Source organism: Gadus chalcogrammus, chromosome 2, assembly GCF_026213295.1.
Source record: "Gadus chalcogrammus isolate NIFS_2021 chromosome 2, NIFS_Gcha_1.0, whole genome shotgun sequence".
Lineage (NCBI taxonomy): Eukaryota > Metazoa > Chordata > Actinopteri > Gadiformes > Gadidae > Gadus > Gadus chalcogrammus.
This window is the reverse complement of record NC_079413.1, coordinates 4,851,836-4,868,800: the sequence shown is the minus strand read 5'-3', so window position 1 is coordinate 4,868,800 and position 16,965 is coordinate 4,851,836. Positions and strand designations below refer to the sequence as shown.

General features: G+C 43.9%; 1 protein-coding gene across 1 annotated transcript; it reads left to right on the top strand.

The window, feature by feature from the left end:
- Positions 1-1,614: 1,614 nt before the first annotated feature.
- LOC130370500 (GTPase IMAP family member 4-like) lies at positions 1,615-8,045 on the top strand (the record flags this gene model as incomplete). Its single annotated transcript, XM_056576246.1, has 3 exons — positions 1,615-1,938; positions 7,282-7,481; positions 7,530-8,045. Coding segments are annotated over exons 1-3 (735 nt in total), but the record flags the coding sequence as incomplete, so codon positions are not given.
- Between the last annotated feature and the right edge of the window lie 8,920 nt (positions 8,046-16,965).

The window sequence follows — 16,965 nt, the reverse complement described above, 5'->3', positions numbered from 1 at the left end:
AAACTCAGTGCAGTGCACAGTCCGGGGTGAACTGCAGCATGGAGGAGAAAGTGAATGTTGCCGTTTGCGACTCCCGGAGCTCTATATATAATCTAATAGTATATAATATAATATTTGTATGCATAATATCAAGGCCAAAAGCTCTGTGCGCCTCCGGATGGCCGTAGCACGGGGAGCTCTCATAGGGATTGGGCTTCTCGGGGTTTGTTTTTACCGGCATTGCTATGTTTCCGGTCTTGTGTGTTCCAACGGTTTATTAGGTAGGCCTATCTAATAAATCTCTGTCTATTCAATACTTCATTCACTGCCTCTTCCATGGTCATTACAATATTATGAATATACTGCGTCGGGTCCTCCGAAGTCTCTCCCTCTTCCACAAAAGGTGAAGACATGCAATGGTGGTTATCTTGTTGTGGCGCAACAAATTCGACAAAACTTGCACAGCGACAGATTATGATGTGTGGCGCGACAAAACTTCGGCGACAACGCGAACGGGCGAAAAATTTCGTGTTTGGTGTGAACACACCAAACACACGTTATCGCCAGAGAACTAACCCCACGGGGAGGTCCGAGCACTAGAACGCGCTGTTTACATCACGTGCGTGGAGATGCGTCCGGTGATCGCCCTGTAAAGCGTGCGGTGATATTTTGTTTAAGCATACGAAGGGCTACTTGTTTGATACAAACTTCCTAAAAACAAAGTTGCACGGTTCATCTTTAATGATAATAATATTAATAATAATACATTTTAACATTTCTGAAAAACAAAAATCGCATCTACAACAATGCAAGTGTTATCGGTTCGAACATCATAACAATTGTGACTCCATGGTGACGAGTGCTATTTTTAGAACATGCCCTGCGGTTAGGGATGCACCGATACCATCATCGATACCAAATGTAACGCTCGGACTGGGGCCCGATACTGTGCTTATGTAGGCCTACTCGTAAAACTGCTCCGATACAACCACCTGATAACACTTATGCAACGTCATGTGACGTTGAAGTGCCAGTGAACCCAAAACGTTTTTTGATTTTTCTTAAGCGTGGTTATTTGTCCTATACGATCGTCAACATAGTAATATATGCCATTTTATAACTGTTACTGAAATAAGTCCCAAATTTAGAAGAAAATGGTAACTCTGTCTGTGCAGCCGTTGACTACAGCGTCCAAGCTTTTTGGAAGCTTATTGTATACCCACTACAGTGTGTGTGGATAGTAGCTCTGTTTGAGCAGCGATTGATTTAATAGCCGCGTCCGAGGGTTAGGCTTACCGGTGTTACACCGTATTCTGTTACCCACCGTAAAGTGTGACCCCGGCCAGGGGTCCCTATTGCACATTTTCTGCAACATGCTCAAGTTTGAAGCATAGACAGGAATGAAGTTGTTCACGTGCGGAAACATGCACCCCTTGAACAAACTGTAGATGCTTTGTGTAGTTGAATACACTTTGAATCTTTCTGAGTGATACTGCCTTACGTCTCATTGATTCCTGAGCTTGCAGCATTATTTACAAAGACATTCCTCTATGATTGTGTTTCCATGTTGGCAAATGCTCAAAATGAAGACTGGTTTTCGACGCAGGACGAGGAAATGTTTGCTGGAAAAATGTTTGCTGGGAAACTGCGCATCTCTATGACATTCCTACTGAATCTGAATGAATTCTGGGTGTGTTTTATGGAAACTCATATATATGAGTGAAACTACCTTGTGTCCATTACATATGTACTACTAGTTGTTTAGATGCAGTAGACTACGCTTACTGCTGTCTCAACTTAATCTCACTTTTTTAACTCACTTTGCGAAGAAGTGGATTTCAGCTTGACCTGAAACTGCGCAAACCTCTTGATTTTTTTTGGGTGGAGTTCACCTGAACAACAGATAAACAACGAAAGGAAAAAATAATATTGAGAAAGAAATGCTCAATATGGAGTCAGGTAAGGTGGATTGATCTTCAGAAGTTCAGTAACTTAGTGAATTGTGCATTGTTGCAGACATGAACATTTAGATAAGGTTATGTAGGTTGCGCGCGCGTCAAAAGCACGCCCCTAGCACCAACAGGAGGCGGCGCGACGGCCGCGCTGCAGTATAAAATCAGGAAGTCACCTGTCAATCAACCGCAGCAAAGAGACGGAACGCAATGGGTGAGTAGCCTATTGTATCCTAGTTTATTTATTTTCCATCTTTTTAGCTGAATAATTTGAAAAATGTATAATCTGCGCAGTGAAAGTATGTTTTCAAGCATCAGATCAACTTAGTTTGTAGGGCACTTTATCGTTTTATTTACTGTCATTTCTTATTTATTTTATATTTTGCAATTATTCATCTACTGCATCAACAATCTCAATAACTGCAGGACCTTCTATTAAGCTTAGTATATAGTGCAGTCACCTTTTAAGGCTTGTGTGTATTTATTGTATTGAGCTCCTGGATGGCTTTATTGGGACCAATACAGTATCGATCTATCTATCCATCCATCTATATAGCCTTAACATAGCCACACATTTACATGTGCAGCCAGTAGTTATGCATTTTAATTGAGCAAGCTCTTTCACATTTTATTGAGTTTTTTTTATTTCAACAGAATAAATAACTGTTGCCAGACAGAGGGGGGCTGCCCTTCTTCTCCTGCGCTGTAGGCGGGCAAGGAGAAGACGAAGGGTTTGGATGCACCCCATCAATGAACAAAGACAAGAACAGGGGGTATGCCACAATCTGGTCCAGGAGCTCCGTGCAGATCCTGAGAGTCACGCCAATATTTTAATTCGCCCCTAAGTGTGCAATGGCAGAACCATATGGTGCAGCCTATATGATGACCTATAATGTAGTTATTATCCCTCTCTGGTATACTCTTTTGCATATGTATATACTTTTTATTTATCCCTCGGGATAAATACAGTGATGTTATTGCTGTGCTGGATTCAGTAGCCAGTGTATTTTATTTGAGTGCTCGAGACACTTAATGTTATTTTTCCTTAAATCCAGAGAGACAGTTAATACATGATCTGATACCAGAGAGACAGTTAATACATGACAATGCATTTTTGTGCTTTGCCTGAGTTTTCTTTTACTTATCTATTTTATTGTATGAGAATGTTTCTATGTGAAGCACTTTGAGTCTGCTTCATGTATTAAAAGCGCTATATGAATGAAGTTGCCTTGCCTTAAATAAAAATATATATATTACGAGTAATCTGGTTTCTACCTATGGTGTGATTATATGTGACTTGATTTCGTCTATTTCCCATTATGGTTAATGGTTTGGGTACTTAGTCCACCATTGTTCATTTCTCACCTGAAGATCCAATCTCCAGAGCTATTGCTCGCCAGGCAATGACCTTTTTGGAGTTGTCTTTGTAATGACGGGAACTTTGGTCATACAATTCGACATATTTTTCCACCTCGACGACCAGTCTCTCATCGTCCATTCTCGTAATTGTTTCTCACAAACGAAAGAGGGCGACATCCAGTGGTGAGGGGTAGATATGGAAGTGCCTACGGGACCCGGGATGTACAAACCAGCTTTTAAAAAGCGCCTTTTCAGGGGCGGCGACGCTAGGGAATAGAACATTAGCTCGAAGACTAGTTGGGCGGACTAGTTGGGCGGAACGCTGCCGTGCGGCTAGTCGGCGCTGGTGTGGGCTAGTACATCCGGAATAATGGGGGCAGACTTTTTTACGCCCCGCTGCGGCGCCGGTGTGTGGAGGTGTCACGTTAAAATTGTACCGGGGGCGAAAATTGTACCGGCCTACGTCATCGTTTGTTTACATCCTGACAACCTGCCCGGCAACAGACGACGCGAGGCAGAAAACATGTTTCCAAACGACGAAATAACATGATACAGATAGCGGATCGCTATCTGTATTATGATAGATAGCGATAACAATTGTTTTTACTTTATATTTGTATTGTATTTAATTGATCGAAACAATAAACGGGCGAAACGGGCGATCGCGTCAAATGACAAATGTTTTGCCCGCGAAACGGGCGATCGCGTCAAATGACGTAGAAGGGTTCTTGAAACATAATACAGATGACGGATCGCTAGATAACACTTGTTTTTACTTTATATTTGCATTGTATTGAATTGTTTAATCGAATTTAGCTAGTAAACTGAGTGTTTTAAGCAGGTTTCATAGTCTAGAATGTTCAAGAACCTTCCTACGTGATTTGACGCGTCATTTGACGCGATCGCCCGTTTCGCTGGCAAATTCTTTTATTGTTTCGATTAAACAATTAAATACAATACAAATATAAAGTAAAAACAAGTGTTATCGCTATCTATCATAATACAGATAGCGATCCGCTATCTGTATTATGTTATTTCGTCGTTTGGAAACATGTTTTCTGCATCGCCTCGTCTGTTGCCGGGCAGGTTGTCAGGTTGTCAGGATGTAAACAAACGATGACGTAGGCCGGTACAATTTTCGCCCCCGGTACAATTTTAACGTGACAGAGGCCTGAACATTGGCTCGAAGACTAGTTGGGCGGCGCGTCGCGGAACGCTGCCGCGCAGCTAGTCGGCGCTGGTGTGGGCTAGTACATCCGGAATAATGGGGGCGGAGTTTTTGACGCGCCGCTGCGGCGCCAGTGTGTGAAGGCCTTTAACACCGGGATTCCACCGGACGCGTATGCGCTGCGGAACGGCTGCGCCGCGGAACGGCTGCGTCCTCTGCCCTGCGTCCATTCCTACCGGGCGCGTAACGGCAGCGTAGCGCTGCCTTGCGAGCCAGCCGTATTCACGCGAGATCACGAGTTCACGCGATAATCCTAAACCTAATGTACTCACCTTCCACTCCCAAAACTATTGCAATTAAATGCCACGCTTTGTCCTTTCTGACATTTTCCTTATAAAAAGGATGATTTGGTACATAAAGGACTTCATGTTGCTGAACTTAGACAATGGCTGCATCCGAATACTTAGTACATACTATTTCTGTCCAGTGTCTACTACTTGACCATACTACATTTGACTGTGTAGTACGGTCTACAGCTATGCGTAGAACGCCTCCGAACGCTTCCGAACATCGCCGAAACTCCACCGGAAGTTTGGAGATGACGTATCTCCCCTCAGATGCCGGCAAAATTACCTTGATAAGTTAACTGTTTTCCGTCTTGTCATCGTTGCTATTCAATTAAAAATGTCTCTTTTTACTTAATTACTTATTTTACTATTCTACTCTTTTTAATGTCTCTTTTTTTCGCCGCTTTCTACGACGTCTTTCGGGTGGTGACGAGTCAGCCATCTCTTCTTCGTTCGTTACTAGACTCCTGTTGCATTGTGGGATAGCGTAGTGAAGTCCGTGGTTTACTTTGGCGGTATAGTACGCATTCGGAAACGTCTTCCGTACTACAGAATGCATACTGAGTATTCGGACGCGCTATATTTTTTGCGTACTACAAAATGCATACTATATAGTATGCAAGTATGAGTATTCGGATGCAGCCAATGAGTCTCTCGTCGTCCATGTTGCCGACCCTCTGAGACCCTTTGATTGATTGACTGCTGACCTGGTGCCACCGGTCATGACGTAATAATGTTGACGTGAAGTTACATGAGCTGAGTATTGTGTTTTATTTTGAAAATTGACCGGATGCTCTATGGCTTTTACTTTTCACTTCCTGCCCGGCTCGACCTGCTCTGTCGAAATTGACGCGGTTTAGCAGCGGCTCGCGGCAAAAATAGAATCGGAAGGAAAGATAGCGCCGCGGCGCAGCACGCCGCTCCTGGGACGCTGCTGAAACGTTCCGCGGCGCGCCCGGTGGAAATGGTCTCATTGATTAGAGTGGAAGCGATCAGCAGCGGTGACCGCGGCGCAGCCGTCCCGCGGCGCGTACGCCTCCGGTGGAATCAGGCCTTTAAGGCCCGTCCCCGACCCTTGCTGTCTGCTGGTGTAGCTGTCAATCAAAGCATACATGCCCCGTATTGATAGCGATCGCCTCATTGGCTTGTAAGGCTTGTTTACCATGAATCAGACGACATTAGAATTCAAACCCAAAATTGCAGTTTTCTACAAAAAAACATTGCAGCGTTTCCGTTTTCTATTTTTCTGCTGCTTTGTATAAGATGTTTTTTCTGCATGTACACAATGTTTTTACTTTATATTTGTATTTTATTTAATTGTTTAATCGAATTGCAACAGACGACGCGATCGTCTGTTGCCGGGAAACGGGCGATCGCGTCAAATGACGTAGGACGCGAATGTTCAAGAACCGTCCTACGTCATTTGACGCGATCGCCCGTTTCCCGGCAACAGACGATCGCGTCGTCTGTTGCTATTCGATTAAACAATCAATTAAATACAATACAAATATAAAGTAAAAACAAGTGTTATCTAGCGATCCGTTATCTGTATTATGTTATTTTGTCTTTTGGAAACATGAGCCGAATGTTTTTTGCAATCTGCCCGGCAACAGACGATCGCGTCGTCTGTTGCCAGGCAGGTTGTCAAGATGTAAACAACTGATGACGTAGGCCGGTACAATTTTTTGCCCCCGGTACAATTTTACCGTGACAGCGCCAATGTTTTTCTCCAATGACCGAGCGAAACATAATAAAACGCTCGAAACGTGGCCGTGACGTCACATCCGAGGTCCGAGTCGGTTCGCAGAGAATACTAAAACGCACCATATTGTTGTTGGGATGTATGAAAAACCATGAATTAGGCTTTTCAATTACATAACGTTAAGCCTAAAATAATATAAACATTAGGACAATAAGAGCATGTCCATAGATCCAAAACTTTAGATACTATATTTATTAAGCATTTAACTATAACGCTGTCTGTTTTAGATATGTGCCCATTACTGGCAGCCTCCAGCAGTTATTTGTTGGCAAGCAATTGCCTGTAAATCTGTGTGCACTCTTTTGCAATATTTACACAAATCTGCAGTTCTGTTTTGTCAACGTCCAGGCGGAATCTTTCATTCTCCCATACTGAAGTCATCATAGAGATCTACTTCTTATCATACATTAACAAATCAATGGATTTGTCTAATCATATTGCCAAAACAAGGTCTCAAGGTTTGTGGCAAAAGTTGCCCAGTGGCGAGCTGTGGTATTCCAATGCTAGAGAGAGAGACCCATGAGACCCAGTGTTCAAGGACAATGATCTAAACCTATTCAATCATAAACTGAACATTTTTAACAATGGGAATTAACGTTAATATTATAGAACTATTAAGCATTGTGTTCGATAACTCACCGAAAGATTAAGAAAGTAATTGTAGGACAAGACGACGCAATTTAATGGACAGCTTGTGTAATGTTCCACCCACAGGAGCAAAAGGACCGTGGTCAACAGGCATGGGAGAGAATAATCCAGAAGAAGAGCTGAGACTGATCCTGATTGGAAACACGGGATCTGGGAAGAGCGCCTCAGGTAACACCATCCTGGGCCGACAACACTTCCTGTCTGAGTTTAGCGGAAGCTCCGTTACCAAGGTCTGCCAGCTGGGGATCTCTGACTACCCTGTGGAGGTGGAGGCGGGGAGGTGGAGCAGGAGGAGGTGGAGCAGGAGGAGGAAGAGGGTGGTGGTGGTGGACTTGCCAGGTTTTGGAGACACACACCTGCCCACGAGGAAGATCATCACGGAGATCAGTCGATGCATGTCCCTGACGGCCCCTGGCCCACACGCCTTCCTCTTGGTGCTCCCACTGGGACGCTACACAGAGGAGGCGAGAAAGGCCGTCACTATGATGGCTGCTGTATTTGGAGAAGCGGCGGTCCGCAACCACACGGTGGTGCTGTTCACCATGGGAGATAGACTGAAGGAGCCCATAGAGCAGTACCTGGCCAGCGCACCTGCTAGCCTCAAGGGTTTGATTGACAGGTGTGGAGGCAGGTACCACGTTCTCAACAACGAGGCACCCAGCGATGTGCAGCAAGTTCACAAGCTGCTGGGAAAGGTGGAGCAGGTTGTGGAGGGCAACGGTGGAGGGTGTTACACCAACGCCATGTACCGGAAGGCAGAGGCAGCAATCAGAGGAGAGGAGGACAGGGTTAGGAGGGAGGAGGAGGATAGGGTAAGGATGGAGGAGGAGGAGAGGGTTTGGTGGAAGGAGGAGGACCGGTTAAGGAGGGAGGAGGAGGATAGGGTAAGGAGGGAGGAGGACCGGGTAAAGAGGGAGAAGGAGGATGAGGAAAAGAGGGAGGAGGATAGGGTTAGGAGGGAGAAGGAGGATAGGGTAAGGAGGGAGTACTATAGGGTAAGGAGGGAGGAGGATAAGGTTAGGAGGGAGAATAGGGTTAGGTGGGAGAAGGAATATATAGGGTAAGGAAGGAGGACATGCTAAGGCGGGGTATGTGGTAATGAGTACGGAGGATCCCTGCTTTCTCCAATAGGTCAGGCCGAAAAAAATATAAAGAAATATAAATCTTACTAGTCAGTAACGGTAACCAATCACCAAATAATATGAAAAGAAAAATGTTTTGTTTTTTTAATCGCAGCCTTTGCGATTAAAAAAGCCTTTGCCATTATATTACATTGCGATATTGATTTGAATTGTGTTCATGATTTGAACATGGCTGTTATGGCCGCTATCGTAGGGTTTGCGGGGGGCCCTGCGTCAGGTGGGCAGCGGGGGGATCACGGTTGTGGGGGTGGCTGCAGGGTGGGGAGCTGCAGGTCCTCTGGCTGCAGGAGCTGCAGGGGGGTTGTCAGCTTCGGCTGCAGGAGCTGCTGCATTGTGTATTTTGGCAACCATAAAAAAGGGAATAAAAAAACAACTGAATTTAAATTGAAATATAGTTGCAAGCAACCATGACTGGGTCCTACTGTATGTGTTGTAGAGGTTTTTACAAAGGCAATTCAATTTAAAATGTATATCTCTGCTGTCTTTCACCTTATTGCTATAGATATTGCACCTAATGACAGCCTGTTGAAATGCTGAACTTCCAGGCCTTGTTATACCGCCACCTATGGGTTATATCATCTTTTGATTCCCCTACTCATTTTACGAGTTGTACAATTTATAACCTTTGGAGCAAAAAAGTCAGGTTCAAATTAGAATAATAAATACTAATGATTGGTTCCTACGGTTTTCATAGGACCCCTAATTAATAATCTGCTTTATCATGTCATACCGTAAATAGAAGTGACACAAGCTGTTCCCAGTGCCTGGCGCTGTATACTTTACATGCAGTACTACTGACGTGTGTCCCGAAAGGACCCACTGTATTGATGCACCTAGCCGCTCCAGAATCACTCATGAAAAGGACACAAACCACTCTGTCAACAAAGGTTACCTTACATATATATGTGTGACTTATATATCTTATTATGTGGAAATTGGTGTGCCTTATATGTCTAATATATATATATATATATATGCCCAATATTTCTTACATTAATCTTGGGTAATTTACATATATACCTTGTATATCTTATGTAGAAATTTAGAAGCCCTCGAGATGTCCGTGTCTTCAAAATGCGATCAATGGTAAAGAGCACATGGACGGGGGGAGGCTTGGGCTGCATAAGGGGCCCACTGTGAGGAATACAAAGAACGTCTAAGTCAATTCACACCATTGCAGAATGGAAATCCAGATTTTTCAAATAATTGCCCCATACCATGACGGCTTCCAAGAGCGTCAGTTTGTTTTTAGAAGTGGTGGGGACAATAACCATAAGCTTGAGTGTGGTTTGAAAAGTGCTGGGTACCCTTATGTAAGCTATTCATCCATTCAACGCTGCATTACAATATGCTCTACAGTGTATTGTCAGGTGTTGAAAATCCTATTCGAACAATAAAAGTTGAAAACCACAGTTTGTGTTTTGGCTTGTTTTGCAAAACGGCGTTGGAAACACCAGGGTATTGACTCGGGATATGTAATACTAATACACACAGGACAAAGAACAGTGTTGGCAATTTAACACTTATCTTGACATCAACAAAGTTTACCAGACAAACAATGCCAGACTGTAAAGGGGGTACGAAATTAAACGAGGTACTGAGCATCAGCCTTTTGAAGACGAGCAAGGGCTGCTGGTAGCATATGTTATGCTGCATTAAAAAAAGAAAAAAAAAACAAGCGCCCAGAGGAGAATTGCATCTGCCAAATCCTGACCACCAGTAAACACTTGCCAAGGACCAATGTAGACTTCACTCGTTACAACATCATAAGCAAATTGCCCGCAAATAAAATCCCCTACAGTTTCAACCCGGTATCACGCGATTGCGTGCTCATGCGCACGAACGTTAATCTATTGAAGGGTGTTCCAGAGTACGATAGTCCGACTTTTTGCGTGCTACACAGAACGAAATGTAAACCAATGCTTTCTGAATGGGAGTGTTGTCAGACAATGAACGTGCTCCACAAAACGGTACGAGAGAGAGAGAAAGAGAGAGAGGGAGGGACAGAGAGAGAGAGAGAGAGAGCGAGAGAGAGGCTTCAGAAAGGGTGTGCGCAGATAGTACAGTGCACCCTATTATGTTTATGCCAAAACCACAAATGCTATATATATATTGCCTAATTATATATATTGCCTATATATATTGTGGCGACTCCTACCCCCCGGGGAGTCTGGGTAATGGGGTATTGATAATGTTGTTTGGGGAAAAGGGGTTTTATTGTCTTTAGATAACTTGTTTATGTTATTAGGTTAAGTGGGGTTTCGGGTTCTTTATTGTTTGTGTGTTAATTGTGATGTGTAGTGTGATCGGGACCATTAGTGAGAGTGTTGTGTGTGTTGGTCAGGTGTGCCGTGTTTTCTGTTGTGTGTTTGAATAAAGGCAGCTCTCGGGGTCTTGCTGTGTATTGAGGCACGAGAGTTGCGCCGCCATTTAAACCTGGGCTCCCGTCTCGTCCTTCCCGCGCTGCTCGCCACAATATGTATAGGCTATATATATATTTAGGCTATAATGATATTATTTAGCGTGTAATGAGACAATCTATAGCCAAATTGTCAAAGATGCCCGAGAATCTCCGGGGATATCGGCGAATCAGACCCATGAACCTATAAAGAAAGACGTTTGCGGTGCTGGTTTGTGTCACGTAAGTACAGTGCCGTGTTCCAATACCCGTACTGTCCGTACTTACTCGCCAAAATTTGAGTACGCAGTACGTTCCAATTCAGATCCCGCGAAAAGAAGTATACTTCAAGGACCCGGATGCCGTACTCAAAACGGGCTAATCGTGAAGTGTGGAGGATCGAAGGACACTCCCCGTACTCAACGGCAGCCATCTTAGCTACGTAGCGAAAGAGGCGGAGCCAGGCTGAGCCAAAGTCGGCGCATTTCCCACATAGTCTGCATTAATAGTCATTTTGTAGTTTTTATAGTTTTTATAGCTTTTTATAGCTGCTAGGCGTAAAGAGTTCACCGTTCAAAGTGGGATGTTTATTGCGGGGGAGGAGCCACGGCGGCAAACGTGATCGTAATTTCCGGTTAGTGCACCATGGAGTACTCGATTTGGAACAGCACTCACATCTGAAAAATTAACGTAGTAGACAGTGCGGATAGTATACTTCCTTTAAGTATACTCATGGAAGTACGGGTATGGTCTCACGAAAATACGTGACACTGTCACGTTATTTAATCTATTGAAACGTGATCAGGGACACGTAGGCCTATTTCTAAATGTTGTATTTCAATTGGAAGTAGTCTATTTGTCGTGTCACTAAGCATGACTTCCAAACTAAGGTTCTGTCCGGGAGCGTTCTCCCTAATGTCCCTTATGTAGCTCCGTACAGATCATTCATTGTTGAAAATTTTCTGTGATAACTAACAAATGACAGCTTTTGGCCACCCGTTTCTACTTAAAATTGTCTGTGATAACTAACAATACGACAGCTTTTGGCCACCCGTTTCTACTTTCACCTTTGATACTGAGAAATTGTGACAATACACGGATATATTAAATGCAGGTGCGCTGCTCTGTAGGCTAACCGCGAAGGAAAAAAGGGCAATGTGGCAATGTGAATGAACGTCCGCGTCGATGCCTCGATCGCAAGTCCAGTGTCGCGAGCGGACGTTGCCATGACATCTAGAAATCATACCGTATTTAATGGGTTGTAGTGAGTGTAACATAATTCACCTACAGTATTTTGTTATGTGTTGTTCTTTCAATTGTGTTAGGCATGTCGTTTACTGTCTTGGTGGTTCAGGGATCGCTGTCCCTTTTAAGGATTACGAGCGTCTCATGACGTCAGAGCCCATGCGGGATTTGTTTACCTTCAGCACGTTTTGATTTCCTGTTTCTCTCTTACTAAATAAACGAGTCACACAACTGTGTGCTCAACGTGCGAAATTGTATCTCTCACTTATGGCAATTTCCACAGGGTTATTATTAATATTGATGTGTAGGGGTTGTTTATAACTCGTGAATAATATTGTTTAGACCACGGTCTGGGGGAATACTCTGATTCTGATTGGCTGCAGTGCGTGCATTAACTCCTGATATAGCCCTACAGACACCTGCTAAGTAGTTCCAGTCAGTGTTTAGATTCTCTGCCCGATATTTCCCACCACTATACTCGGGCCGGGCCTTTGATCGAGCGTTTTTATTTTTATTTTACCATTGGTTTATTGGCCTAATCTGAGGAGAAATCGATGCCATATGGCATAAACAGAAATATTATAGGCCTTTATTACACGGGTCTTCTCAATGCCGTGGAACGCTCCGTTCATGGGTAGTAGTCCGGTGACTTGTCTATCCCAGCGTCTTCCGTTGCTAAGCGACGTCACCGTCTTTGCGGACAAATTATTTCTCTGCTGATCAACACTACGAATGGCCAAAAGACTTGTACCCCCCCCCCCCTTAAATAAATACTATGGCAGAATTATTATTATTATTATTATTATTATTATTCTCATTCAACTTGAACATGTGTTTTTACAGTAGAGTGGTGGAGGGATGACGTATGTTGGCCAACCCGGAAGTGAGCGTCGACCTGGATTCCCTCGAAAAAGGCTAACGGGTTTTGCCATTGGATTTTGGATTATTGCTGAAACATTTGCATCTTTGAAGCACCTCCTCAAAAACTGAAAATAAATAAATATATAAAAATAACCGTGCTCCAAAGAACGAAATGTAAACCAATGCATTTTGAATGGGAGTGTTTCTCTAATTTTTCCATGCTACACAGAACGAAATGTAAACCCATGCAAATAAAGACTTCATGGTCATAATAATTTAAATATCATTAATATACTAAGTGTGTAGGGTGGTAATCAATTTCTTTCAACGGGGCTGCATCCAGTCACTTGACCGTTATGGTTGCTATGGTGGTTGCTATCGACCGCCCCCTCTAATCCTTACATGGCTCTAAAAACCACGCGGCAAAGGAACTGCCGTCCATTGTGTTGTTTTTGTCGTAAACTAGGGTCCGATGGTTAGAAAATAGGCAGATATTCCAAGGTATCCTTAAAAGGCAGCTTGGATGTTTTTATTTTCTGCAGTTTAGACTTCTACTATAACCTATTTTGGAAAGCAAAACACCAAGCTCATTGATTTAACGAGGCAGGGTCATTTGAAACAATTTATTAAATAAATATTTGTGAGATGTCATTACTACCTGAGTTTGCTTCCTATTTATGTCGAGTATACACCCCTACTGTCCACAAGCATCCCTCCCCCCTCCCCATATGGATTTGGAGAACTGTTGCCACGTCCCAGTGGTGGAGGTATCATATATATGAAAGAGGGCATTCAATTATACTATAATGATCAATTAGGAGGCCGAAGCCCTAAAGGAAATGATGCAATAGGTGACTGAGGGTCAACATTTGAGAACCCCTTTTATCAAAGGGGGTCTCAAAGGACTCATACGCTTCAACCTGTGGCTCCAGCCCTACAGGAAATGACTCAGCAAGTGCTCCATCTCGTTGCACCTGCACCCAGCGGCTCGCTTGCAAGACCTACACCCTAGCCATCCAACATGCATATCTGAGAATCAGGCCTCTCTTTAATAATGACAAAAAGTTATGAGAGAAATACACATGAACTTTTGTTATCTCAAAAGCGGCGTGGTGCCGGCTCCTTTTGACCTTTTGACCCCAGACTTCTGGGGGAATAGCTGAATCAATTCATTAGTCAATCAGAAGTATGTAAATATCTTCCCGGTGGCGTAAGTGGTCGAACAAGGTGTCCTTCAACATCTACGCTTCCAGGCGATTGCAACGGTGCCACACATGAGCATATTCGAACATGTTTAATGGTAGTAATTAGCTGTCGAAATTGGAGGCCTTAATCAATAATGAGCAGCTATTGATTTGCTTCCCGATTGAAAATTGTGACAAATGACATGTTATTTAGCATCTACACGTTGAGCTGAGTCCAATGACACCAAGCATGCGGGTGGTAACATGTATTTTACATGGTACACCTAGGTCTAGGACATGATCTCGGTGTAGCAAGAGGGCGAGCTTGATCTCATTGGACTCAGCTTAGCGTGTAGATGCTGAATAACATGTAATTTGTCAGAAATCTCCAATTTTTGATCAGTTACGTAAGCGTAAGCGCAAGCGCAAGAGGCCCTTGCGCGCCCTTGCGCAACCCTTGCGCGACTTCTCACGTCTTGCGTGCGTCGGGCGATTTTTCTAGACTTGCGTCATTTTTTACGTAAGCTTTTACGCGAGCCGCGCAGCCTGCAAGGCTGTGATTGGTCTGCTGGTCTGGTTACTACTTCCTGTCTGGAGTATCACATTTCCTGTTTTCATACCGCCATTTTTAAAAGCCAGAAGGCAAGGACGACCCGGCAGGCTCATATACAAAAGCATTAACGTGAAGTGAAGTTAACTTTGCTGCCAACACATTATGTCGTTTTAAAATGTAGAGAAATATGCACATTTATACAACCCCAATGATCAACAACTTCATCACCCCTGTTCCTCTGTCTGTTGCCATCATTCACTGTGTATGGGGAGAACACGATCTGGCACATAAACAAACCAACGACTCCCACAGACAAAGACGTCATTCTCGAGGTCGTCTTCAACGAAAAACTTTACTCCACATATTACTCCACCTACTGTTCTGGCGGTAAATTGCTTGGCAACACGCGCAACCTAAAAGGGAGCATGAATTGCTTTGAGTAAATTCTGCGCAACAACGTAACACCAACGCTGAAGCATGCAGCCGCCTTTAGTTTGGAAGTCATGCTTAGTGACACGACAAATAGACTACTTCCAATTGAAATACAACATTTAGAAAATAGGCCTACGTGTCCCTGATCACGTTTCAATAGATTAAATCAGGGGTTCTCAAACTATATGGGGCCGGGGACCCCCCCATAGGGCAGAAATTATTTCAAGGACCCCCTCATAACCGCAACACAAATGTAATCATATAGGCTCATGTCTATTTTTTCTGTTAGATGCTTTTGAACTCTTTTATGCTTCAACCATTCAGTGCTAATACCACAATAGTGTTAAATAAGCATTTTATTGTATTTTGGCATAACTTTACAATATGTAAATAGATTTTACTTTTTTATAAATGTGTGTATAAAAATTTCGCCCACACACACACACACACACACACACACACACACACACACACACACACACACACACACACACACACAATACCCAACCCAAAAAACACGGCAACATTGCCCAATGTTGTCACAATGGACATGGGACAACGGCAGAGGACATGTTTATTTCCAAATGTCTGCAAGGATTGGTTTACAAGAGAGATAGTAAAGTGGTGCAAAACAGTTAAATTATTCACCCACGTAAACACGTTACCTTCCTACTGTTACCAATGGTCCCGTAACAAATCGCCTGCTCGGCATGCCATGCATATATGAAGCTTTGAAGGGGACGCAAAACACAGCTTTGGCAACGCTGTTGAACGCTGCTTGGCCGTCATCACGCGTTTGCTGACGAAAAGTTGAAATATTTCAACTCGAGCAGCATTTGACACGCCGCAAAATACGTGAACGCGCCTGCAGCACGGGCACGGGCGTGCTGCGCTGCAAATCAAATCTTGCCGCGCTCGAGCATGCGTTGACAGGTTGAGGCAATGTTAACAGAGTTACTATTGGCCGAAAATTAAAGCAGGGGGAGGGCTGAACACAATGTGCCTGTTTAATTGGCTTTTATTTAGTTATTTAGGTGCGAGATGTGAAGGTAAAGCCTGAGGGAGTTTGACGTAATGTAAAAGCCGAGTGTTCATTGGTTTAACGTTACGCCGACGGGAGTAATGACGACCGGCCCAACATTTTTTCCGTAAATACCGGTATGTTTATGTTGCAACATCAAGCTCTTCACGGACCCCCTGGCAACGCGCCGCGGACCCCCGGGGGTCCGGGGACCCCACTTTGAGAACCGAGGGATTAAATAACGTGACAGTGTCACGTATTTTCGTGAGACCATACCCGTACTTCCATGAGTATACTTAAAGGAAGTATACTATCCGCACTGTCTACTACGTTAATTTTTCAGATGTGAGTGCTGTTCCAAATCGAGTACTCCGTGGTGCACTAACCGGAAATTACGATCACGTTTGCCGCCGTGGCTCCTCCCCCGCAATAAACATCCCGCTTTGAACGGTGAACTCTTTACGCCTAGCAGCTATAAAAAGCTATAAAAACTATAAAAACTACAAAATGACTATTAATGCAGACTATGTGGGAAATGCGCCGACTTTGGCTCAGCCTGGCTCCGCCTCTTTCGCTACGTAGCTAAGATGGCTGCCGTTGAGTACGGGGAGTGTCCTTAGATCCTCCACACTTCACGATTAGCCCGTTTTGAGTACGGCATCCGGGTCCTTGAAGTATACTTCTTTTCGCCGGATCTGAATTGGAACGTACTGCGTACTCAAATTTTGGCTAGTAAGTACGGACAGTACGGGTATTGGAACACGGCACTGTACTACTTACGTGACACAAACCAGGGGTCTCATTTATAAAACTGCGTGGGATCGTTACTAAAAATGTGCGTACGCCCAGAAGCCAAGTTTTGCGTGCGCCAAAAAATATTCGGATTTATAAATAATCTTTGATTTATAAATCAC